Source organism: Protopterus annectens, chromosome 6.part0 (assembly GCF_019279795.1).
Source record: "Protopterus annectens isolate FY-2018-M chromosome 6.part0, PAN1.0, whole genome shotgun sequence".
Taxonomy (NCBI): domain Eukaryota; kingdom Metazoa; phylum Chordata; order Ceratodontiformes; family Protopteridae; genus Protopterus; species Protopterus annectens.
Genome location: NC_056737.1, coordinates 929,371,588 through 929,398,918, shown reverse-complemented (window position 1 = coordinate 929,398,918; position 27,331 = coordinate 929,371,588). Strand labels below are relative to the sequence as shown.

General features: G+C 38.0%; 1 protein-coding gene across 1 annotated transcript in view; it reads right to left on the bottom strand.

Moving 5' to 3' along the window:
* Positions 1–2,322: 2,322 nt before the first annotated feature.
* The window catches only part of UNC79 (unc-79 homolog, NALCN channel complex subunit), a 1,772,232-nt gene continuing 1,747,223 nt past the window's right edge, over positions 2,323–27,331 (bottom strand). Inside the window, exons 49-50 of the mRNA XM_044074575.1 lie at positions 5,295–5,336; positions 2,323–5,199 (exon numbers count right to left, since the gene is read on the bottom strand). Coding sequence (XP_043930510.1) covers positions 4,999–5,199; positions 5,295–5,336 — 243 coding nt within the window. The 3' untranslated portion in view covers positions 2,323–4,998. The remainder of the gene's footprint in view (positions 5,200–5,294; positions 5,337–27,331) is intronic.

The window sequence follows — 27,331 nt, the reverse complement described above, 5'->3', positions numbered from 1 at the left end:
CAGAGGTGGTCTTATCAAGCATGTAGCAATATGAATAACATAGAGGTGGCCTTATCGAGCATGAAGCAATATGACTAACATAGAGGTGGCCTTATCAAGCATGCAGAAATGTGACTAACATAGAGGTGGCCGTATCAAGCATGCAGCAATATGACTGACAGAGGTGGCCTTATCAAGCATGCAGCAATACGACTAACATAGAGGTGGCCTTATCAAGCATGAAGCAATATGACTGATATAGAGGTGGCCTTATCAAGCATGCAGCAATATGACTAACATAGAGGTGGTCTTAGCAAGCATGCAGCAATATGACTAACATAGAGGTGGTCTTATCAAGCATGCAGCAATACAACTAACATAGAGGTGGTCTTAGCAAGCATGCAGCAATATGACTGACATAGAGGTGGCCTTAGCAAGCATGCAGCAATATGACTGACACAGAGGTGGCCTTATCAAGCATGCAGCAATATGACTAACATAGACGTGGCCTTATCAAGCATGAAGCAATATGAATAACATAGAGGTGGCCTTATCAAGCAAGAAGCAACATGACTAACATAGAGGTGGCCTTATCAAGCATGCAGAAATGTGACTAACATAGAGGAGCCTTACCAAGCATATATCAATATCACTGACATAGAGGTGGCCTTATCAAGCATGCAGCAATATGACTAACATAGAGGTGGCCTTATCAAGCATGAAGCAATATGACTGACACAGAGGTGAGCTTATCAAACATGCAGCAATATGACTAACATAGAGGTGGTCTTAGCAAGCATGCAGGAATATGAATAACATAGAGGTGGCCTTATCAAGCATACAGCAATATGACAGACATAGAGGTGGCCTTATCAAGCATGCAGCAATATGACTAACATAGAGGTGGCCTTAGCAAGCATGCAGCAATATGACTGACATAGAGGTGGCCTTATCAAGCATGCAGCAATATGACTAACATAGAGGTGGCCTTATCAAGCATGAATCAACATGACTAACATAGAGGTGGCCTTATCAAGCATGCAGAAGCATGTAGCAATATCACTGACATAGAGGTGGCCTTATCAAGCATGCAGGAATATGACTAAGATAGAGGTGGCCTTATCAAGCATGAAGCAATATGACTGACACAGAGGTGACCTTATCAAACATGCAGCAATATGACTAACATAGAGGTGGTCTTAGCAAGCATGCAGGAATATGAATAACATAGAGGTGGCCTTATCAAGCATACAGCAATATGACTAACACAGAGGTGGCCTTATCAAGCATGCAGCAATATGACTGACATAGAGGTGGCCTTATCAAGCATGCAGCAATATGACTAACACAGAGGTGGCACTATGTAGCTGGGCATGTTCAGAGGCTGTTGGGGACTGTGTATTGGAAATGGGCAACTTCTGATTGCTTTACACATATATAATAGAGTTCATTACTATAGAATGATTATGAGTCCCAGGACCTGTACATGCCATGGTACACCACGTACAATGCACTGAGATCCAGCAGGTCTTATGTTTACTCCTTCCACTGTATGGCCTCATTCTGATCAAAAGACCCCAAGCAGTAGATTTTGGGGGTAGCAATGCAAATTTGTGAAAGCCCTTGACAATGCTACCCCAGTCCTTTTGGAATATGAGCCCTAGTTCCTAAATTCTGATGGTATAAAAAGTAAGGCTATGTATATGGAGTCATAAAGTTACACCTCAATGACTAACTGTTTCATAAGACTGCAGTTTTGTTTTGTGCCTACCTGAAGAGCAATGCCTGGTACTGTATTGCTGAGAAGTCATAATAATGGGGCGAGACTGTTGCACTGGGCATTGTGCAAACATTATGCTAATGAAGGGGCTTAAAACACTGGAGACATGAGCCACAAAGCATCATAGAAAATGATGAAGTCTATATCAAATGGGATCACCCATTACCAACAGTTTAAAAGGTAGATGCAAGAAAACCAGATATAGTGGTCCATGAAGAGAATACAAAAGTAGCATTGATCATTGAAATCGCTACACCCAGTGACTACAGTGTCTTACATACAGAGACACACAAAGTCATAAAATATCAGGATTTGCAGGCAGAAATGAGAGCAAAGTGGAAGAAAGATGCCCAGACAGTCCCAATGGTAATAGGAGCAATGGGTCTTATAAAAAAGAATCTACAATCATATTTAGATATGTTACCAATACATGTAACTCATTATGAATTGCAGAAGGAGTTATTACTGGGCACATTGCAGGTGCTGCAAAGAGCACTTTTGGCTGACATCAAAGACTGAAACAATACTAATTTCATGAACTTTAATCATACTTTTTCTTAGGAATGAGGTCCATTCCCATCATGGTATTAGAAAACCAAAAGATTTGGAGAAATTAAAAAAAAACTGAGAGGACTTATACTCACTCAGTAGTCAGTGTGTGTTCTAAACTATATCTTCCAATTTTGTAGGATTATATTATATGCTTTCATGACTGAGTCTGGTAGTCATTCATGCATGTTAATCACATCTAATTTTTATACACTTTTGCAAGGGTGAGATATGCTACAGCAGCTTACAGAGCAGTGAACCACACAGTGCATGACAGAGCACTGTGTTACTGTGCAACAAAAGAAAAATAACCTTTATTGTCTTTAACCATGTGTGCAACAGCTTCAGCTAAACTTTAACCACTTTTTTCCTGCAACAAAATGTGTGCTGGCATAAATGAACACTAAAACATTTATCATTATACTTCAAACTAATAATTATGACAGAACTATACAGGGGAAAAATGAATGACCACATAGTATTTTGAAATTCTGTAGTTTAACTAATGTGCTATAAGAAAAGTCATGGTGTAAGACAGCTATTCATGACAGATGCAGAAATTAAAATCCCGTATCTGTGGTTTTGGTAGGTTCCATGTTTTTGTATATCTGTACAATGTTGTGCTATGAATACACACACCAGTTGGGGCATTAGAAAATTGGTGACCTGAGGGGTATTCATTATTTTCTGGTTTACCTGAAGTGTTACATTTTCACAAACAGTAAAACTACAAAACTTTAGGGACTGCCATTTTAAAACCCTGTGTTTCAGGCCTTGCAGCACTTTGGTGCATTTTAATAGGCACATCATATTTTCAAACACAGGAATGCATTTTCACACATTCCACTTGTAAAATAATGCATGCATAGATATATATAGTATATACACAGAAGAGCAGAAAAATCAAATCTGCTTTATAATGGCTATTTAACTGTATACAATGAATTAAACCTTAAAGGAACACTTTCCATCATGTTCTTCCTCTATAGTGTGCATGCAGACACCTGGATCAACTGAACCCCATAATGAGTTTGATTATAAGTGCTGGCCTGATTACCTTAGAATAACATTTTGGACTGAAGTACTATTCTGTAACCACCAGTGTTCTTATAAAAATGTATACATTTCTCATTATGTGCATGATTTCTAAACCATACATTGGCATTAAATGAAGCCAACAAGTCATTCTCTTTATTATTTGCTTGCCTTTCATGGACTAGTTTTCCTCAATTATTACACGTCTTTGTCCTGTCCGGCATCCCTTATGGAATATTATGTATTATGTATGGTCAGTGCTTGCAGCGATGTGATGCAACCTCTTTGGCTATCTTAGAGAATAGACATCACCTTGGTAGCATGCACGATTTATTACAAACTCATAAATAAGTCTTTGCCCTTCTCTTCAAATCTGTCTAACTCTCATTAGACAACAGAGGCCAGCTAAAACATCTCCACTGACAGCTGAGGTCATCCCTGGAATGAATGCAAATGAATGGGTACTATCATGATGTCATCTACTGATGTCATCTACTGTATACACCTTTTCATCTAATGATGCAGAAGCAGTGCAAAGATACAGAATATTTACAATATATCTCAGCAAACTCCAATTTTGTGAGGAAGGTCAATTATAACAGTATTTTTATGTACATTGTAAATCTAATTGCTATACAATAAATAAGTTGAGTCACATATGTTCTGTATGCAGCTAAAAAAATGAATGATATCCCACCTCACATGCAATTTTATACTTCGAGATCTTCTGAATGCACTTTTGTTGGAAGGCAATGAACATGTTCTTGGCAAGGTCCTTCTAAAAAAATCCATACTTCTTAAGCATGCACACACACACACACACACACACACACACACACACACACACACACACAGACACGCACACACATATGATTATCACTTTTACGCTGCTTTTACTAGTGGCAATTTTCAGTGAACAATCTTCCTTTCTTATAGAGACAGCAAATTTATCATAACTTTTCCTGCACCTCCAGCCCTCATGAGATAAAATCATTGTATCTAACTCCTGACTGCAGAAAACTCACAATTATTCACCATACCTCTTTTATGGTTATTCTACCATGCATGTGTGCAATTCAATAGGTTTGTCTGCCAGATTCCAGATTTCTACCTTCCTATATGCTTTTTGTGCAAGAGCTGGCTTGATGGGGCTGCGATCTTTAGAACATGCAATGCCTCAGAGGGGAATTTAGAGGAAAGTATGAGTGTCTAAACACTTTCCAAAAAATGCAGTAGCTGTAGAAGAAATACAGGTGGGTATACAATATCAAATCAATGCTTTGTACTGAAAACTGATAAATACATATCTATGCAATGTTTTATGTATTCTGAAACCCACAGACCTCTGTTTTATGCATATTGTGCACATTGTTGCAAACATCAGCAGTTTTAATAAAGTCTGTTGATCTCTATTGTGCATGTTCTAATGCTAATACTAGAAACCTACCAACAGAAGAAGGCCAATGCATAGCTTGTTCATTCCAGCAAGTGGTCAGATACAAATATGCATGAGTACTTGAGTGATGCAGTGTGCAAACTTATATATATATATAGATATATATATATATATATATATATATATATATATTACTTTATCATTCTTGCCCCATCAGATCATTCACTTCCACAGCACGCCAGCATAGTGACTAAGTTGTTCACAGTGGATAGAACTGAGAAGCTGCTTCAGATGACTGTATTTCAACTTGGGCCATTTTGAACTGAGTAGACTGTAACCATTTACGGAGAACGGACTGATGGGCATTCATCTGTCCACTTCCTTTCAGCATTTGCAGGCTGTTATTATTAACATGATTCTGGATTGCCTGAAGACGTAGTTGCAGCCCAGCAGATAAATACTGTTTATCAAAAAGCATAATAAATTAATTTTACTACATGAAACAAACTAGTAATTTCCAGTTATATTCTATCTGTTAAAATAAGACAATCTTACCTTCAAATTTGACTGTATCATTGGCAACCACATAGGTATAAGCTGTGTAAAGAGAAAAAGATCATATATTAACTATTATGTAGCACTTTCCTGCAAGTCGTCTTGAAATATTCACTCATATTAAGAAAGTTGCAAGTCCCTATGCTGTGTAAATCATATATGACTTGCATGTGATGTGATGTAATGTGCATGCATACACACACACATACACACACACACACACACACACACACACACACACACACACACACACACACACATACACACATACACACATATACACAAAACCTGTATGCCTGCAAGCACAAACACATGTAAACACACTCAATTATGTAGACACAAGTACATGCAGAAGCACATGGTATAAACGTAGGCAAGGTACTAGAGTATATCAGATGTGCATTATGCACACTCCTCTGTTAAACAAAGTTAGCCACTACTGGAAAAATATACATTTACAGAGTAACACATGGGAGAAAAAAATTCCAAATGGAAATAGAAAAATGCATAAAAAGTATATAGAATGTCAAAAAATATCAATCAAAATATGTCTTTTTTAAATTACAGTTAAGTACGAGTAGGTAAGAACTGTTCATGAATGGAGAAGTCAGTTATCACAGTGTTTCTATGTACATTGTAAATCTAACTGCTATATAATAAATAACTTGAGTCACATATGTTATAAGCAGTGCAGGCCTGTCGTTCTGGCCTGTAAAATGCATAATGGATAAAATTCTGAGCAGAAAGTTAATAACACAGATGGCATAGTAGATTATGAAAAAGTAAAATACAGAAAGTAGCAAGGCTAGCAGGGAAGCCAAACTGCAAAGATAATGGATAAGAGACAAGAAAAGAACATTACTAGAGAAGTTAGCAGCCAATTGAAAGTATACAGTGCACAGAAATATTTAAAGAAAACTTTCATGTCCATAATTTGAGATAGCAAAGTAGTTACATGAGTGGAGTAAGTATAAGAATAAATGAGAAATACTATGAAAATCATTGGAGGTTGAGAAGTAAGGAATAATACAGGAAAGTATAAAAATAGAAGGAGAAGATCTACTGAGTGGATACAAAGGGTCACTGGCAGTGGTTTAGGCAAAAAAAGTAGGAAAAATTGATATTTGTGACTTGAAAGTTAATTAGTTAAAACAAATTTTATATAGATATTTGTTCTGGTCTATGTTCAGCCATCGAACGGAAAAAGATTCAAATGGCATGTCTCATTGAACATGCTATTCATCGAGCCATTCCAGTAAAATTGCTATTACGGTTGGGATCAGAAAATTTCCCTTCTCCCCACTGTAGTGCAATCTCAAAGTTTGTATGTGTAATTAGCAGGGGGGGGTGCAGCCCCACCACAAGAGGAGTTTCAATGAACATCACTTTCGATGTAATGTTGCTCAGCAGATTTTCCATTCGATGGCTGAACATAGACCCATTTGTTTAGAAAAAATGGAAATATCAGCCTCCTAGGAAAGTTAAATAGTTGCTACTTCAAGTGTAGATTCAAGTTATCATACATTATTTTTTGATGTTATTTATTTGTTTTGCTTTTATTTATCAGGATTGTCTGAATGGGTTAAGTTAAAAATCCTTTTCAGGAGAGGCCTGCAGAAAAAAGCTCCAGCATATTATAAGCATTTTTAAACAGACTTTCTGTACTATACTTGAAAAGGCATTAAATGAAATAAAATAATAATTATGCATGAATTTACTATTGAGGTTAGATTCATAAGAGAAAGAGGCAGTTATAACAGTAATAAAGTGTTTTCTGTACAGAGAGTGGTCTAGAAGTAAATAACATTACTTTGTTTTTGGGACTAAAGAATAGCTGTGAGTTGGCAAGCCACGATTCAACTGATGAGATAGATTGTTAATTTGTTTTGCTGAATGGATGTGTGTTGCATCATCAGAGTATTGTATAATGGTAGCATCCTTGCTGGCAGTATGGAGATCATAAATTAACATATTAAATAGCAAGGGTCCAAGGATGGATCCTTGGGGAATTTCTAGAGATAGAGGGAGGAAGGAACAGAAACTATTCATTTTATTGAAAGCAACAACAAGAAACAGCAAAATAGTCTTAAAAAAGACTAAAATGTCACAGAAACAACACGGATTCCACACTGAAAAATTTAATGAAAAATTCAAACTGTCTTAGCAACTCAGCCACCATAGCCTTCAATGAATACAAAAATAATAGTAAAAAAAATTCCCTTTTAAACACACAATCAATTAAATAGACTCCATCCCCCATCCAATTAGTAAACTAATTAACAAGTTCATAATACTGAATTGAAAATGAACAAAAATTATATAAATAATACTATAATACTATAACAAATACAACAAATACAAACACTAAAAATACACAAATATATATTACATATTAAAGTAAACACCTCCAATAAACTTCTTTATTCAGACCCATTGGTGACAATGTATTATACTTTAATATAAAAATAGTTTCCTTATAGAATAACATATTTTTTAATAATTTATCATCTCCTTTCTTCACAAAAACTTGTTCTAATATAGTTGCTTGCAATAAATTAGCATTACAACTATGCTTTTCCATAAAATGCACTGCAACCAGGCTTTCCAATGCTCCCCTTTTAATGTCATGAACATGCTCCTGCAACCTTATTCTAAATTTTCATTTGGTTTCACCAATATAGAAAAGGTTGCAGGGACATCTAAGACAATAAACAACACCTGAAGTATAACAAGAAAAACATTTCTGTGGTCTAAATATTTTATCATTTATTCTAGAAAAATGCAACTTAATATGGGGGCATATACTGCAAGTATGACATGGTACAGTTCCAAAAATGGACACTGAAAGATTCAATTTATCAGTTGGACAAACATAATATGCCCTGATTAACTTATCTCCCAGATTTTGTCCTCTATTATAAGCCACCTGAGGAACATTAGGAATAAATGTATTCACCAGTTTATCTTGTGTTAGGAATTTCCAATAATATTTTATAGATTCCCAAATTTGCTCACTCAGTATATTATAAGTAGTATCAAAATAAATATTATCTTGTTGTATATTATTCCTCTGTCGTTGTTTTTTATCGATCTTATTTTGTCCCACTCCAGTATAAACATTATTTCTTTCATAATTTATATTAGCTTTTAACAGCTTTTCAATTGATTCAATAATTACCTGCATAGTGTAACCCCTTTGTAAAAACATATCAATTAATTCATTAATCTGTCTTTCCAAATCTAAACTATCATTGCATAATTTAGATAATCTAACTATTTCTCCATAAGACAGAGATCTTAATGTATGAGGCGGATGGCAACTAGTGCCAAATAAGTACTGATTACCATCAATAAATTTTCGACGGACCGTAGTTAGAATGCGTCCATCTTCCCCTCCTACCAGAGAAATGTCCAAAAAATTAACTTTAGTACCAAACTGCAAACCATCAAATTTAATATTGTATCTATTATTATTGAGATCAGAAACAAAAGTAGGCACTAGATCAAAACCCCCTTTGCATAAAAAAATCAAATCATCAATATAATGAAAGTAAAATAACACATTATTTTATACAAACAAATTAGTATAGGTGTATTCCAATTCAAATTTAGCCATAAAAAGATTGGCATACATGGGGGCAAAAGCTGCCCCCATGGCCGTACCTCTCAGTTGATAGTAAATCACCTCATTAAAGCTGAAAAAATTATTAGACAAACAAAAACTGGTTAAGTCCAAAATATAATGTGAAACAGGACTATCACCCAAGAAGTAATGCAATGCCTGCATACCATCTTTATGGCTAATATTTGTATACAAACTAACCACATCTAAACTAATCCAAAACATATCATTAGTCCAAAATACATCAGATATCTTATCAATAAAATCAAAAGATTTTTTAATATAAGAATCAAGCTTTTCCACATAAGGTAACAAATATCCATGTATTACCACACCAATATTCTGTAAAAAATAATTAGTAGCTGCCACAATAGGACGACCAGGGGGGGTTAGATAAATTCTTGTGCAATTTGGGAAGACAATAAAAAGTAGCCAATTGACAATTATCTATACAAAATATAGTGTCAAGATCCTTTTTACAAAAATAACCCAAACGCACACCTTTCTCAATTAAAACAGCAAATTCTTTCATAGCATTCAAATATTTTACTTGTTCACTAATCTCATATGTTAGTGTGTCATTTAAATGATGCATGCACATATCATGATATTGAGTATAGTGAAGTAGAACAATCTTATCAGAAGGCTTAATAATTAAATCATTTCTATTCATCATTTTTTTAAAGCAAACCATTCATTTTTCATCATATTAAAGTGCCAAGAACTTTTGTCACATGAATTCACTAATTCTTGAAGTGAAAAATGAAGCATATCAGAAAATTGCATAACAGTATTATTAGTATATGGAGGTATAAATTTACTTTGAAAATTAATCCCCTCAGTATTCAATAATGTATAAGCATTGGGTGAAGCAAAATCAACATCATCTGATAAACAAGAAAAAAAAAAACTATCTTCACTCGTAACACTATCAGAACTATGCGCACAATTATACATATAGACTCTTTTATCCCCTTGTGCAAAATAACATTTTAAATGTAACTTCCTAATAAATCTAAAAACTTCTTGCTTTATAACATAATTCCTAAGAATAACAGTTGGCACAAATTTTAAACCAGGCTGAAGAACTGATATTTCTTCATCTGATAACACAGACCCAGATAAATTAACAACATTAGATACACTAACAGATGGAAAAACAGTGCAAGATACATTAGTTCCATCTGCCTCGTTTAAATGTTTGTTTAAATTGTCCTTCACGCGTAGGAGAACAGAAACCAGTTCCTTTTTTCTTATTACCTCTTTTGATGTTTATTTTTTTGTGACTATTCATTTTATTGCCTGGGATCTTTTGGAGAAATGGCTAGAGAACCAACTGATTGAAGGAGAGTCCAGTCATAGCATGAAGGGCTTTTTAATAAGCTGTTAATGGGAGATAGTGCTGAATGCTTCTGAGAGGTTAAGGAAGATGGCAAAGGCTGCATTGCCCAGGCTTCTGTTATGGTTTATATTAGTTCAGAAACTGAGTACGGCTGTTGTGGTGCTGTAACTTGGCCAAAAAACATGCTGTTTATTTAAAAAAGAGGTTATTTTTAGTAACACACGTAATGAGTTAGGAATGTACACATTTCTCTAGTACTTTATAAAGGGGGACAATATAACTATTGGACACATGTTAGAAAGGTCAGTGGATGTCTGCTTTACTCTTTTTCACTTCTTTTTCTACCAGGTATTCTGAATATACTCGTTCCTATTGTTGCTATCCCCTTTCCTATTTTGAAAAGAGCTTACCATTCTTCTGACACCTTTACATGAAGTCCATGGATTATTCCACTCTGTTGTTCCTAGACCACATCATTTCTACTAGCTAGCCTCTAGTACTTGCTTTGCCTCTTTTTACATACCGCTCTTTTGAATATTTCATTCTTCTCGTTAACTATCGTATGCATAATAATACTTTACACAAGACTGACTTTCACTAAATGTCCTATTGTCAATGATAGTCTGTCAACATTAGGATGGCACAGTGGTGCAGTGGTAGCGTGGTCACCTCACAGCAAGAGGTTCTCTGGTTGGATTCTCGGCTGGGGTTCCTTCTGTTCAGAGTCGGCATACCCTCCCCACATTTGTGTGGGTTTCCTCCCACATTACAAAGACATGCATCTGGAGTGTTTCTCCCCAGGCCTCTGCTGAAAATTGGATTCTTTTCAAGTTGGACTTTCCCAGTTAACAAATGTTAAATAAATTACCTTACTAGTCTTCTTAATGTGTATGTTATCTACTATAGTCTGTAAACCAAGCTTTACTTTTAATTGTGTTTTATTATCTGTATGATTGGAGCTGTTCTCCCTGGGCCTCCACTGAAAATGGACATGTATCCAGTCACACTACCCGGGTCAACAAATGTAAAATAAATGAAATAAATAAATAAATGTATCCCCTTTGTTAAGGGGAAGGATGTAAGATTTCTTCCATAGCTCTGGAACATAATGTTCTTTGATGTCTTGCTTTATTAGGATGGATACTGGGCATGCTAGAACTTCAGATGCTAGTTTGCTGTACTCTGTGGAAAAATTGTCTGGAGCTAGGGTAGTAGTTTTAAATTGGAGGAGGATTTTTTATGGTGGTTATGGGGATATGGTGTAAGAAAAAGGAGGTTTTGTGAGATTTGTTGGCTGGGAAGGAGAGAGGTGCAGCTGAGATAGCGTTCGAGTTGCTATTTATAAGGAAAGCAACAGTTTGAAAGAAGAAATAGTTGAATTGTGAGGCTATATATTCCAATGGAGATTGGTTGGATGGAGACTGTTGGGTTATTTGCTGTGGGTGTAGCAGTTGGTTGACTGCAGACCAGAAATGTCTAGGATTAATGTGGTTTGAATCTTGGAGTTTTATGTAGAATGTTTTATTAATCTTGTTTCATCACCTGCTTTGTTTGGTTTCTATGGTGTTTGCATGCTTGGAGGTTGGTATCTGTTTTATTTAATTGCCAGGTATTTAATGCGTTATCTGTGAGCTTCATGTAGTATTTTGTTTGCTTAGACAAAGATGAGACTGGTCTGTTTCTTATACATTTAGTTGAGATAGGGCAAGGGAGTTAAGCATATCAAGAAAAAAATTGTTGAACATAGATATTGCTTCATTTAATGGTGTGGAGTACAACTGACTCCATTTTGTCATTTGTAAGGTTGTTATGAAGGTGTCAATGTTGAAATTAGTAAGGTTTCTAAATTGGCAATATCAAAAGTGTTTATAGACTTGCCTGTTTTCTGATGACAAAGGTGAATCATGTTCACTGAAGGTGTCAGAAAGTGAGTCTATGGAGTAGATATTATTAAGGGAGTTTGTCAGGATCCAGTCTATGATGGAATATTGTGATGATTTTTTTTATTTTATCTGGTAGAGGAGTTGTGAGATGGGAAATGATAGAATCTCTGTTGCTCAAGCCTTTCTCCTCCCTTCCCTTCTCTATGCCTGCCCTATCCTACCTCATGTCCAGTCATCACTCCTATCCAAACTTGAACAAGATTATAACAGCATAACCAGATTCACCAGTAACCAACCATACAGTATAAATACTGTTAATTTCTTACATTTTTCTGTATTGTAATCATTATTGTAAAGATTTTAGTATTCTGGAGCATTTCTCCTTGGGTCTCCACTGAAAACATGCCCAATGTCTCAGTTGGACTAACCAGGTTAACAAATGGCAAATAGATAAATAATAAATAATAAATAATAAATAACATAGATAGTGTTTGATGAACTGTTGCATACAGTTAACCAGTTAATATTGAAATTGCCTAGTATCAAATATGATAGTTTCTTGCTTTATATTGGAGAAGGAGTAATTAAGGAATTGTTCCAAGGCTGAGATATTATTGCCAGTCAGAATATAAACATCAGTAATACAAATGCTTCTGATTTTGCTTAGGTTTGAGTAAGAACACAAGGATTTTGGTGTTGCTGATTTGGTGGGGGTGTGGTTGACTGGAAAGATCTAGGGAATTGTTATACATTACTGTTATCCCTCTATTTGTTTGTCCTGTCTAGTCTCAGAATACTATATCCTGGAGCAAGGATTTCTTCATTTTTTACATCTTGTTTTAGCCAAGTTTCAGTAATTTTCACAATTTCTGGGGTATGGTTGTATATCCATGCATAAAATTCAACAACTTTATTGCATATACGGCAGAGGTTAATCCTGTAAAGATGTACACCTTTGTTTTTTGACATGTTAAGCACTATTTTGTAGACAATGAAGATACAAAGGTAGTCTACCTATGCTTCCTATCAAGGAGGGAAGGACATTTCTATTTATTAGGCAGATTTTATCACACTAATTATTTTTCAAACTAGCCCCAGCTGTTGGAGTAGAATCCCCACCCTCCTAAGAAATTAGAAGGGTATCATCCTTGGATGACTTCTACAAAGCCATGAAAAATGCAAAAGTGCTTACAGATCATTTGATCTAAGTTCCTCTGATCTAAAAAATCAGTGGCCTATTTAACTGAAAATTTATTTGATCTAAACCACAAATGACAGAATTATATTTTATCAAAAACTATGTTAGCCTTTAGGGAATTACTGCTGGTTTGGTTTTGATGAAATGTGCCACAAGAGCTACAATGCAATGTAATGTTAATCAGTAGCTCCTGCTCCATGCCAAAAAATGTGTGTCTGTGTACCAGCAGTGATCCAGTATTCTCTTTTCTCCACTCTGGAGTTAGTATATTTAAGTTTGGGGGGGTGGGTGCAGGATGGCTTACCCCCCCCCCTTGCAAAAAAGCTTTGGGAGATATATTTGGTGTATGTGACATTTTTCAGTAAAATGAGTTTCAAAGTTTTGCTGTTTTGATGAAATGTGCCACTATCTTGTTTTTAAGATCAAAAGACCCATAATTTTCTCTCTCTCTCTATCTATATATATATATATATATATATATATATATATATATATATATATATATATATATAGTGACAATGTGAGGTATTGGCAGCTATGCCAGGACAAGAAGGGCAGTGGATGTGCAACATATGCCAGCACAGCTAGCTGGAATTTTGTAAATAATTATATGTGATTTGTACAGATGTTTGTACTGAAAAATGTATTTGTAAAGTTGCTTGTGTTTAAAAATGTACCAATAGTGGGTCCTTACTGTATTGTAACTGATTAAATGTATATGTTTTAACAAAGGATATTGGAAGAGAAGAGGTTAATCACACTCCAGCTAACTTTGAAAAATAGTAAGAAATTAAATTACTTAATTTAGGCCATAAAGATTGTCCCCGGGATTCAATAAACTCCATACAAGAATAAAACAAGAATAAAACTATTCTTGCACGGAGTAATTCATGTCTGTATAGCACAGCAGCATGCCTTGTATACTCATGATGGCTCGCTGCTGTTCTACCTATACGGACATGAAAGAGGGAAGGGGGCATGTCCAAGTAGTGCATGGACACTGAACATGCCACCTGTACTCAGAAAGTATCGTACGGCACTTTCTAAATTGATCTGGCATAATAATAGAGATTTAACTCTAATATTATGCCAGTATTCCGGTGTCTGCGGACACTCAAATGAAATAATGATCATTTCAGTGTCCACGGACACTGAAATAAACATCAGCATGACAAAAGCAATTCAGGGGGTGTGTGTCAGGTTCTGACACGCTCCCTGCATTGTCAAAGTGCCATATGACACCTCCGCAACCTGCAAAAGCAGGAAATGTGTGCAAATTCACAAATAATGGGGGATAAATCCCTCAAAACGGATGAAACATAGATATTGCCCGCTAAACGTAGAAAGTTGATAGAAAACAGGTCATGCATTAGCATGAATTACCAAAGGGTTGAAGTCTGAAAGCAAATGTATGCCAATATTCCCTGACAGCAGTGCATGTGGACAAAGGCACAAATAATGGGGGGGGGGACAATAAAATAGGGACACGTCTGAAAAATTGCCCTCACACACTTAAAAAGCTGATAAAAAACTGGATATGTATTAGCAGGAGACCCTGAAAGATAGAAGCCTGAAAGCCAAACGAATGCCATTATTTCACGATTGCAGTCCTCAATGAGTTGTCAGAACATCACAAAACTCACTTATATAACATAATTATACAATAATAATATATACTTTTTTTTCTAGGCTAAGGAATGTTTAAGCATAGCTAAACGGATGTGCGTGTTATGCCCCTCCACTTGCCATAGCTTAAACATCCCCTAGGAGATAAATGTAAATAAAGAGGTGAATCCTATAAGCTGAGATAGTGTAGTGGTTAGAGTCCTGGCTTTACATGCAGGTGTTCATGGTTAGAGTACCAAGATAGGCAACTTATTTTTCTATGGGAAATTACTGTTAAAATTATTTTTGTAAACTTAAATTATGTAGCAACAGTTTTTTTTGTCAACCAGGGTTGTGCAAGACATCCAAAAGTGAGGTGTCAGTCTGGAAAAGATGTAAAACCCCATATAAACACATGTGCCTCATATATTATAGTCACACAAGAATATAATGTAATGAAAGCGCATAGGGGAATGTCATGGCAGGTAAACATAAAATTATAATATGTCAGTAATGATAAATTAATTCCACAATTCTGATTCTCTATAAAATCAAATCTGAGCAATGATAAGTAGTGCTCAGCTATGCTAAGCTGGTGTAAACATTGCTTAAATGCAAATGGTAAGCAATATGTAGCTCACCTAAGCGGATTTGCACATTGATAAGCAGTGCTCAACATCTAACCCTTTAAGCACTGCCAACCTTAGCTAAGCAGGTTTGCTCACTGCTTAGCTTAGCTCAGCATATTCAAAATGGGCCAATGATGGCAAAGAGCAGGAATTTGGGTGACTTTAAACCTTACAGGTGGGAATACAGCCATAAAATTTGTAGCTCATCTTTGCAGGCACTATGGCTGGCGTAGGAGAGGGATAGCACTTTTGGGCCCAATGCTGCGGCATTCAGGAGTCCAAGGTCATGGTTGGACTCCTAGTGAAAGACCATGAGGAGATATTGCTGCAGGGCCAGTACCAGGGTTCCCAATACAAACTGGAGGCCTGGGACCATCTCACACATGATCTCACCAGTGCTACTGGCATCCCTTGAACTGGTGAGCAGGTTCGGCATGATTTCACTGACCTCAAGCATAGGCAGAGGAAGCTCTTGGACCAGTGGACCCAAGACACACAGGCACAGAATGTCCCAGAAGTGTGTAAGTATCAGTATCAGTTAGTGCTTACCAAAGTCCAGCCTGCATATGTGATTGATAGGTATGCATAAATGTTTCTTTATCTGCTGTAAAGCTGCAGATGAGAGGGCTGCGTAAATAGGTGCCCATGCCAGCAGGTTGCTAAGGCTGCACTGGGGGGCTGGTGAGCACAAATCTAGTTTGCAGTATTCACAGCAAATAAATAGAAAGGAGTAGAATGTCAACTGCCAGTATGTTAAAATGTGTACTGTATGTAATATATAAATGAGACATTAGCAGAGTAGTAGTGATGTACAGGATATCTGTCAATAAAAGTGTGAGTACCCTGCAATAAAACTAAAAACCCCAGACTGTTGTGTATACCTTGGTATTTGGTGGTATGAATCTAAATGTGTATAGGTTCTGCACAGCAACTATGGCTCTCACAGCATTAATTAATTGAGGCTCATCTGACAAAAATTGTGGAGCTGTAAAACAGGAGATCAACTATATGAAATGTTCCATGCACCAAGATCTGATCCCTGAATAGTAATGTGTAAACTAGTATACTGTATCCCCTACAGCAGTGCTTTGTGTTAACCATTGCTTTCCAGATTGTAATATGTCAAAGTATTAATACACAGCACAAGAACTATCTGCCATGCATGAATGTCAGAATTACAAGGTCAGATTGTCCAACCAAGAGAGCATTAGGCAGAAAACCTTTGCCCAACGGTTCTTGGAATTCATAAATTCCATAAATTCCAATGCCTTGGATTAACTAATTCATAGTCCCACCAGGGGCTCCAATATCCTAGACCTGGTCATTACCAACATGGGAAATCGATGCTCCACACCTATGGTCACCCCCTCATTGGTCAGGTCTAACCATAAGCTAATCACCCTTGAAATCCACATCCCTCCCCAATAGCCCAGTAAGGAAACCTCTGTAAAAAAACTTCTCCAAAGCCAACTTCATGCTACTCAAGTCAGAAGTGACAAACTTCATTACACCCATGCAAATGGGAACTGAAAGTTTAACTGCTGAATCCTACACTAAGGCACTGTATGAGCACATCCACATCCCAAATAGAACCGAGACACTCTCCTCCAAAAAAGGAAACCAGTCTGGTGGTCCCCTGCCATAAACAAACTTTACAAGAAAAGGAAGAACTGTTGCAGAAAAGAGGAAAATCCTAGGATGCAAAAAACTCCCTTACCAGCTCACTAAGAAGCTGAGATGCCTCATAAAATCCTCCAAAGCCAGTTCCAAAAATAAAATTGCCAAAGATTCCAAAGAAAACCACAAGGCATTCTATAGCTATGTCAAGAATCTAAATTGCAATGCTCAGATCTGCTCTGAGCTACATCAGAATGGCATTAAATATACTGATCCCAAGGATATTGCCAATATTCTGGCAGATCGATTCAGTGCCAACGATCTCAATTCTGAATGATTGCCAAAGTCTGGTAATAATGGTCACACAGGTAAAAACCACACGTTCCAAAACTAAGAACACAGCATCCATGGGACTAGGTGACATCCCAGCATGTGTACTACATGAACTACAAAATGAACTGGCACCTCACCTAAGTGTCATGTTTAATCATAGCCTCACCTTAGGCTTCATGCCCACTGAGTGGCCCACAGCTACAGTTATCCCACTCCACAAGGGAGGAACCACCTTGGATCCTGGGAACTACCGCCCCACCAGTCTGACGAGGCTGATCTGCAAGGCCATGGAACGTATTATCATGGAACTTATAAACAAAGACAATGGCAACTTTTAATCACTGGACCCCACCCAGTTTGGGTTTGTGAAGGGCTGATCTTGTCTCCTGAATCTGACTGATGTCTTTGAATCAGTCTCCAGAGCTGTGGACAAGGGTAAGGTGGTCCACACAGCCTATCTCGCCAAGGCAGTCAACACCATCCCCCACTCTGGAATCATAGATAAACTTACTAAGCTGGGCATTAATTCCTATGTCACTCGATGGGTTGCCAACTGGCTTACTGACAGAACCCACACTGTAAAAGTAGCCGACTCCAAATCCATTTTCAGACAAGTGACAAGTTGATTACCTCAGGGTTCAATCCTGGGACCGCTTTGGTTTGGCATCTACTTCTCTGAAGTACAGTTCAACACTAAGGGATGCTGGCAACAAAGTTCACAGATGACTGCAAACTGGGAACAATTATTGAATCCCCAAATGATACGGATATTCTACAAAAGAGCCATGGGCTCAAGCTCAATTCCAAGAAATGCATAGTTATCCCCTTTGGGAAAAAACATGTACCCATGAATTACCACATAGGTGGCAGTACACTAAACACAGAAAGTGTGATAAGAGACTTAGGGACACAGATGGACAGTGGTCTCACCTTCGATAACCACATCACCACAACAGTCAGGAAATCCTTCTATGTGGCACACCTCATCACTAAGGACTTTTCATCCTGAAAAACGGAGATCATTGTCCCACTGTACTCATCCCTCGTTACAGCCATTACAGAATACAATGCCCCATTTGGTATGTACCTCTCAAGACATCTGCAACAACTGGAAATGCCACAGAAATACCTCACTAAAAGAATTGCAGGCCTAAAGCAGGTGCCCTATGCTGACCATCTAAAAAAAAACTCTAGCTATACTCTGTCGCATATCATCTATTCACAGGCAATCTCTGCTTAACATACAAGGCCATGTCAAACTCAGAGCTGTTGGACATGCTACACTTTAAGAAATCCCAATCCCTCAGAGCCACACACTCCAAGGATCTAAACCTTGTCATTGCAATGAACAAAACATGCTGGAGGGATAGGTTCTTGACCCAGAGACTCCCCAGACTCTGGAATAGACTGCCCATACATGTCAAGCAGAGAGCCTCTTTGGCCTTCTGAAACAGTCAAGCAAGTGAAAGCAATTCCTTAATAGCTCATTGTGATGAAACACAACCTTGTTGTACCTTTTTGCACAAACAGGAATGGTTTGAATCCCGGAAGTGGTAATAAGCTGTACGCATAATTTCACCCAAGAATATGTGAACATGTGTAGAAACAGTCAGGTAGTGTTAAAATAAATTTCCTCCACAGGTCTACCAGGTAAGGAAATGTTTCTGTTAGCTGTAAGAAGGCTGTACTAATAGACTGTGTACAAACATTCCACTGCCAAACCCCAGGCCATAGGTAGATGTAAAGTGAGAACTGTAATATAAAACGACCAAAAACTGAAAAAACTGCCACGTAGACTGGAATCCAAAAGAAGTACAAATTGTAATTCAGACAATAAATCCAAGGTAAGCGCTCTCGTTTGGTAGCTATCACCAAACTTCTTCAGACAAAATAATAAAGCACATATAATCCAATATATACTAAAAGAACACACCCTACCTCATTAAATCATTAAAAATCAATTAAAACTTTTAAAACGACGTATACCCAAGACATATATAAAAACACAAGAACATATCCAGATAATGCAAAAAATACTTTATGTACATATATAAAGGTATTTAAATAATATAAAAAACTTTTAAATAAATATATTATACACACATGATATCTCTCTCTCTCTCTCTATATATATATATATATATATATATATATATATATATATATCATCATCTTCTTTCGGCTGTTCCCATTAGGGGTAGCCACAGCAGATCACCTGTTTCCATTTCTTCCTGTCCTCTGCATCTTGCTCTGTCATACCAACCACCTGCATGTCCTCTCTCACCACATCCATAAACCTTATCTTAGGCCTTCCTCTTTTCCTGTTACCTGGTAGCTTCATCCTTAGCATCTTTTTCCCAATATACTCAGCATCCCTCCTCAGCACATGTCCAAACCAACGTAATCGTGCCTCTCTGGCTTTGTCTCCAAACCTTCCAACCTGGGCTGACCCTCTAATATACTTATTCCTAATCCTGTCCACCCTCATCACATCCAGTGCAAATCTTAACATCTTTAATTCTGCCACATCCAGCTCAAACTCCTGCCTTTTTGTCAATGCCACTGTCTCCAACCCATATAACATAGCTAGTCTCACTACTCTCTTTTAGACCTTTCCTTTCACTCTTACAGGTACGCATCTGTCACAAATCACTCCTGACACTCTTCTCCACCCACTCCATCCTGCCTGTACTCTCTTGTTCACCTCTCTTCCACACTCACCATTGCTCTGAACTATTGACCCCAAGTATTTAAACTCATCCACCTTCGCCACCTCTACTCCTTGCATCCTCACCATTCCTCTATCCTCCCTCTCATTCACACACATATATTCTGTCTTAGTACTGCTGACCTTCATTCCTCTTCTCTCTAGAGCATATCTCCATCTCTCCAGGGTCTCCTCCACCTGTTCCCTACTCTCACTACAGATCACAACGTCATCTGCAAACATCATAGTCCACGGGGACTCCTGTCTGATCTTGTCTGTCAACCTGTCCATCACCATTGCAAATAAGAAAGGGCTCAGAGCTGATCCTTGATGTAACCCCACCTCCACCTTAAACACATCTATCACTCCCACCACAGAACTCACCACTGTCACACTACCCTCGTACATATCCTGTACTACTCTTACATACTTTTCTGACACTCCTGACTTCCTCATACAGTACCACAACTCATCTCTAGGCACCCTATCATATGCTTTCTCTAAGTCTACAAAAACACAATGCAACTCCTTCCTACATTCTCTGTACTTCTCCATCAACACTCTCACAGCAAAGATCGCATCTGTAGTGCTCTTTGTACAAGACAGAAATTTAAATAAATATAAAATATATACACATTTTTTATCTGTTCAGAACCTTCAATTTCAGTTTACTGGATATAGAAATAACATTGTTTAACCTAGGGGGCTGATCAGCATTAAGGAAAACTTGCCACCAGGTTTCCTTTTCCTCAAGGAATAACTTCCAAGGCCCCATTCTATCCCCACATTTGATCTGTTGTAGCACTACAAATTTAAAAGAGTGATTAGGGAAACTTTGAATATGTCTAAATAAAGCATTGCTGATATCCCCCTTACGAATATCATACATATGCTCATATATTCACTGTGACAACTTAGGCTGTGTCTTGCCCACATAAAAAACAGGGCACTGATCACACACAGCAGCATATACTGCATGGGAATAGCAACTAAATTTACCTTTAATAACAATCTTCCTGTCATTCAATTCCAAACCGGAGGTAGCCATAACATGCTTACATTGATTACACATCCCACAAAGTGCCATCCTTCCATCCACATCTAAATTCAACTTTGGAATGTGTTCCAGAAGTCCCTTTAAATTCCTACCCTTTCTAAACACAAATTTAGGATAATCACCAACACTCTATCCATACTTGGTTCACTCACAAGAATATGCCAATTTTTATTGACAATATCCTGCACCAACTGACTAACCATAGAAAAGGTCGAAACAAAGGGGCATATACTACCCATAATAAGAACAACTTCAACATCATCAATGGAAGGCAAAACATTGTCTTGAAACACTGAAGCATTATTGCCCCCCATATAATGATGATCTATGGCAGGCCCAACATTATTAACTAGGACAACTCCATCATGTCTCAATATATATGTTTTTTTTTAGTTTTAATTGATTTTAATTGATTTAATGAGGTAGGGTGTGTTCTTTTAGTATATATTGGATTGTATGTGCTTTATTATTTTGTCTGAAGAAGTTTGGTGATAGCTACCAAACAAAAGCGCTTACCTTGGATTTATTGTCTGAATTAAAATTTGTACTTCTTTGGGATTCCAGTCTATGTGGCAGTTTTTTCAGTAGATGTAAAGTGAGGTCATACCTAGAGAGTAATGAGTAGAGTAATGACCAGTACAGTTGTGAACAATTGAAGCCTATACAGTTGTTAATTGACATCTCTCTATCACTCCCGCCCTATCTGCACCAATAATTCGTACACATAATCAGCAGGTATGTTTTTCTCCAAACCTGCTGTTGGGATATGTGTCCTATTGTTCTGCAAATATTGAATCATTTGAATATCAATGTTCCCTGTTCAAATACTATCATCCATGGCTTGTTGCTATCAATGTAACTTGCATGCCATTATGATGCCTACTGTTGTTCCATATATGCATATGTTCTGTTTGCTATGCAACTGTTTCAAATCTGTTTTATGGGGTCAATTGGAAATCCATTGCATGCTGTTATAACTAATCTAGAAATGTGTTGTTTGTGACTAACCAACATATTTTGTAAAACCTCAACACCATAGCACGTCCCATCTCATCTGGCCATGGCAATGGGCCCTAGCACATCTGGAACCCAACCTGGGATCTCCTTGTTCACTAGTTCTGCATGACCTTCAGGTAGAACTGCCTCAGGGGATGGGGCCGTCCCCCAGGTAGTGGGCGGGGACAGGAAACTGTCACCTGTAGCCAGGTCTGGGGTTTGGTGCATAGTGTCATCCAAAAGGAGTTTGGTGGACAGCTGTGCCAGATTGAGTGCCGCCTGGCACATCTTGAGGGTCAGCCTGCCCCATCCTGTTCAGCCCCCAGCACAGCCACCTTTTGGGCTGTGAAGGTGCAGTGGTGACCATCCATGGGTGGGGACCTAAGTCCCACTGTATCCATTTGGGGGGTTATGGGTGTCTGATTCCCAACCACCCTCCCCCATTCATGGTCTTTACCCCCTACATGTGTCAAATACCACCCCTGTCTGCTGTCTTGTCTGTCTTCCTACCCAACTTACCTCCTCATATACCTCCTATCCTTCCCCAACATCCTACTCTCATCGTAAAAATAAAGGGGGCATCTGTTCTCAAAAAAAATATTATGCCCCATACATAGCTGTGCATTTCACACACATGTCCACTGGACACATGTAATCTGGTATAATTGTCTTGACAACACTTTACTGTTGTCCTCACCCCTCTCTAAGGGGTTTGAGTGTCCAAATTTACCTCCAAATTCTGTAGAAGTTCACAGCTGTTGCTGTAGAAAAAATGGACAGCTATGGATTTTTCTTACACCCATCCTGCACATCCCTAGCTACCTTTCATACTGTACTTCCCTCTGAGTGCCCATTTTTTCACCACTTTCATATCATCCCTTTTTCTTTTCTTTAAAGAAATTAGCATGGGAATAAGCGGCAGTAAGTGACGCTAAAATGGATTAACCATAGCTTAGCATCGCTTAGTGTTGTGCAAACCTGCGCAAGACATTACAACTGCTTAAAAGTGCCTTAATCACTCTGTATCCATCAGACTTTGTTCTGCTCAGAAACAAAACAGTTAGCCCTGCCAAGTCTCAAACCCAGGATGCTGTGAGCTACAATCACAGCAACACACCACTACACCATCTGAGATTTGAGAATCTGTAATGCTTTAATAAACATATGCATTCTGGTCATTTAACAATAATGAAAAAAACACCAGTCCTAAGTCTTGAATCCATGACCCTGTACATTATTGTCAGAGCAATGTACCACTACACCATCTGAGTCGTAGGAACTAAGGTTGCTTTTTCAAACATACCATGCAATAGAGGCATACAAAATTAGGGGGAAAGCTCTGTGGAATCATTCATGTGTTGTATATAGACACACACACACACACACACACACATATATATATATATATATATATATATATATATATATATATATATATATATATATGTCTGTTGAAACATATACATGAAAAAGTAGATACAGAACACAGATATACATATATACATATATATATATATATATATATATATACATATATACATATATAAAGATGGGGAAAATATATGTATATAACATGCAGTGCAGTCATACCTCAGAACCATCCCTCTCAACCTCTTAGTGCAAGAAATCTGTACAAAGGCTGTAAAAGGGGTGGAGGAAAATGGGTCACATATAGGGACATATGTCAAATATCACGGTTAGAAATGAAGGCATTTGCTACAGCAACAGGGTGCATTTCAGCAAACAATTACTGAAGGATATGAAGATGGAAACTGAAATGTTATGTCATTATTTACTGACATAAATCCTTGGATCATCACAGTGATTTAACAGGCAAATACAAATAAATTGTGGAACAGAACAAAAGTATGGCCCAAACATCTGGACATTCTGTGAAAATCCTGCCAGTGGAGAGGTATGCTCAGAAACCCTTAGTGCAATGAATCTGTACCAAGCCTGACAATGGGGGGGGGGGGGCAAAGGTATGAAAATAGGGACATATCCAAAATATGTGAGTAGATAAGCTGAGAAAGTTGATGTAGTAAGACTGTATGTCTCAACATATATTGACTGAAATATCCCAAGTCTGGGACTCAATTGCTTCTCATTAGTTAGTAACCTCAATCCCCACATCATCCCACTGACATGTCACAGTCTACCCATACAAACATATACAGGTGATAGGGAACCAAAAACCAGACCAGCATGCACAGTCAGAAAGAGCCCATGACACTCACATGTACTCCCCTCCCTACACAGCTCAAATAACATGTACACACTACACTGATATACACACAATCCTGGCAGTCTTTTAACAATTGCCAGACATTCACAGACTTCTCAAATCTACAGTTTCCCACAGAATGCATAGGCACAGGACTCATATATATGGCCGCTTCCTTGTTACATGTCTGGGGGTCTATGACATCACTGGGATGGTAGCAGGAATGAAGGCAATAAATGATACTACATACCTCTGAACCTCTTAGTGCATGATATCTGGACAACGCCTGACATAGTTGGGGGACAGAGCCTCAAACACAGGGGTATAGTGGACATATTTCTGTGATAAATTGAGACAGTTGCTGGTGTTACCGGGTTTGTTGCCACATATATTTTCTGAGGAATATTTTATTTATTGATTTTATTTTACATTTGTTTATCGGGAAAGTCCGACTGGATATATGTCCATTTTCAGCAGAGGCCCGGGGAGAAAAGCACCAGAAAGCAGAGTATAAATACATTAGGAACAATAGAAACATTTAGAGATAAGTACAATATGCAGTTTTCAATAGTGTGACAAACATGGATAAAACATAGTAGACAACATCAAAATCATGTGATTTCAATTTCAGACAATAGTACACGGAGTTATGGGCTAAGTCCCTTCAAGACTTCATACACTTATTAGAGTATAAGACTGAAATGCTTAGGGAGAGTTTGCAGGAACAACGGGTGGTGATTAGTCGAGGTTTAAGCAGGGACACGGCCAATGTTGTTGGAAATGTAGTTTGAGGATTTTTTTGAACTGGGTTAAGGAGGATTGGTGAGTAAGTTTGGCAGGAAGCATATTCCAAGTTTTGCCTACTGAATTGGTGAATAGTGAGTCCCCCAGCCACATTTATGCTCGTAGTTGTTTGTACCAGCAGTTTGTCAGTAGAGTGTAGTGTCTCCAGGTTGCTGTATGGTTTGATGATCTTGTTCAGTGCTGGTGTTTTTTCGGGTTGATATAGTATTTTATGGGTTATTATAAGTTGGTTGTATCGAAGAAGACTGGGCCACTCTAGCCATCCTAGTTGAGTTAGGTTGATACAATGGTGGGTCCTAGAGGTAGAACCAGTAGCAAATCTAGCAACATGGTTGTAACAACTAGCAAGTTTGGTAAGGGTGGCTTGGTTCAGGTTAGTGAAGAGGGGGGAGGCATAGAGGTGGGTAGAAAGTAGGTGGGACCGAGCGATAGAGGTTCTTGCAAAAGGAGTGAGGAAGGGTTTGATCCTGTATAGGGAGCCCAGATTTTTGTTGACAGATTTGATGGCTTGATTGACATGAAAATCATATTTTAGGGGGTTATCGACTGTGACGCACAGGAGATTTGTTTGAATATCTGGGGATATGATTGTGCCATTGCTGGAACTTATAGTAAAGAATGGTGAGGAGGATTTGCAGGTGGGGGGAAAATATGCGCAGTTTAGTTTTGTTGGGGTTTAATAGAAGCTGACGGTTTGCAAACCATTTTTCTACATCATTGAAAGTATTCTGGGTTAGGGTTATAAGCTCAGTTGAGGAGGAGGCGGTACATATTAAAGTAGAGTTGTCCATGTATTGGATGCAGGTGGCCTTGGGAGTGATGTTGGGTAGGTCATTGATAAAGACTGAAAAGAGTAGTGGTCCTAGTATGGAGCCTTTGGGGACTCCTAGAGTAATGGGTAGATGTATGGATAGGATATTCTGCCATAAAACCGCTTGTTGTCTATCAGGCAAGTAAGATTGGAACCATTTAAAGGAGCTACTATTCACTGACAGTTCCTTCAGGGTGCGGAGAAGCAGTTGGTGAGTGACCATATCAAAGGCCTTAGAGAGATCTAGGAAAAGAGCTGAGGTAAGTTTGTTATTGTTTAGATTGGTGTTGATAGAGTTAGAGAAGGATATCAGGGCTGATGAGGTGCTCTGGTGTGGCATAAAACCATGCTGAGAGTTGGCCTGTTGTTTATTTTGGGTGAGATAGTGCATTAATTGGTTGTGGATGCACTTTTCCATAATTTTGGCCATTGGTGATAGTATGGCTATTTGTCGGAAGTTTGAGAGGTCTAAAGAATTCCCTCCTTTATGAAGGGGAATAACATGCGAAACCTTCCAGAGAGAGGGGACAGTGGCTTCAGTCAAGGTGCGGTTTATTATGATCGAGTCAGGGTATGCAATGGCATTTGCCCCTTTTTGTAAATATTCTAGTGGGAAGAGATCAGCTGCCAGGGTAGTGGGCTTTAGTTTGTTAATTAGAGATCGGATGTTCGATGTAGATACAGGTTGGAAGGCAAAAGGGAGTGTGGTACTGGTTGTGGAGGAGTTTTGAAAGAAGCTGGTGGGGGGTAGTTGGCTAGCTAGTGATTGGATGGTTTTGGTAAAAAAAAAGTTGTTAATGATGTTAACAGTTTCCTCTGGAGTTTTAAGGTCGCAAGTTGAGGGGGTGGGGGTGGAGATTTGGGCAGGGTGGAGCAGTTTGTTTATGCCTGCCCAAACCTTTTGAGGTTTGTTCTGGTGTTTTTGCTGAAGGTGTTGATAGAAGTTTTTTTTTTGTCTAAAAATTTGGCTTTCTTGGTATCATTTCTTAGTTGTCAGAATTTAATATGGTCAAGTGGGTCTTTGGAGGTGCACCAATTGCCCCATGCTTTATTTCTTGCTATGATTTTGGTTTTGGTTACTTTAGAGAGCTAGGGGGTGGTCTTAGTTTTGGCTCTAAGGGTGCGGATAGGAGCATGGGAATCTAGAATGGAGAGGAATTTAGAATTAAAATAGTCTACAGCATCATATTAAAATAGTCTACAGCATCA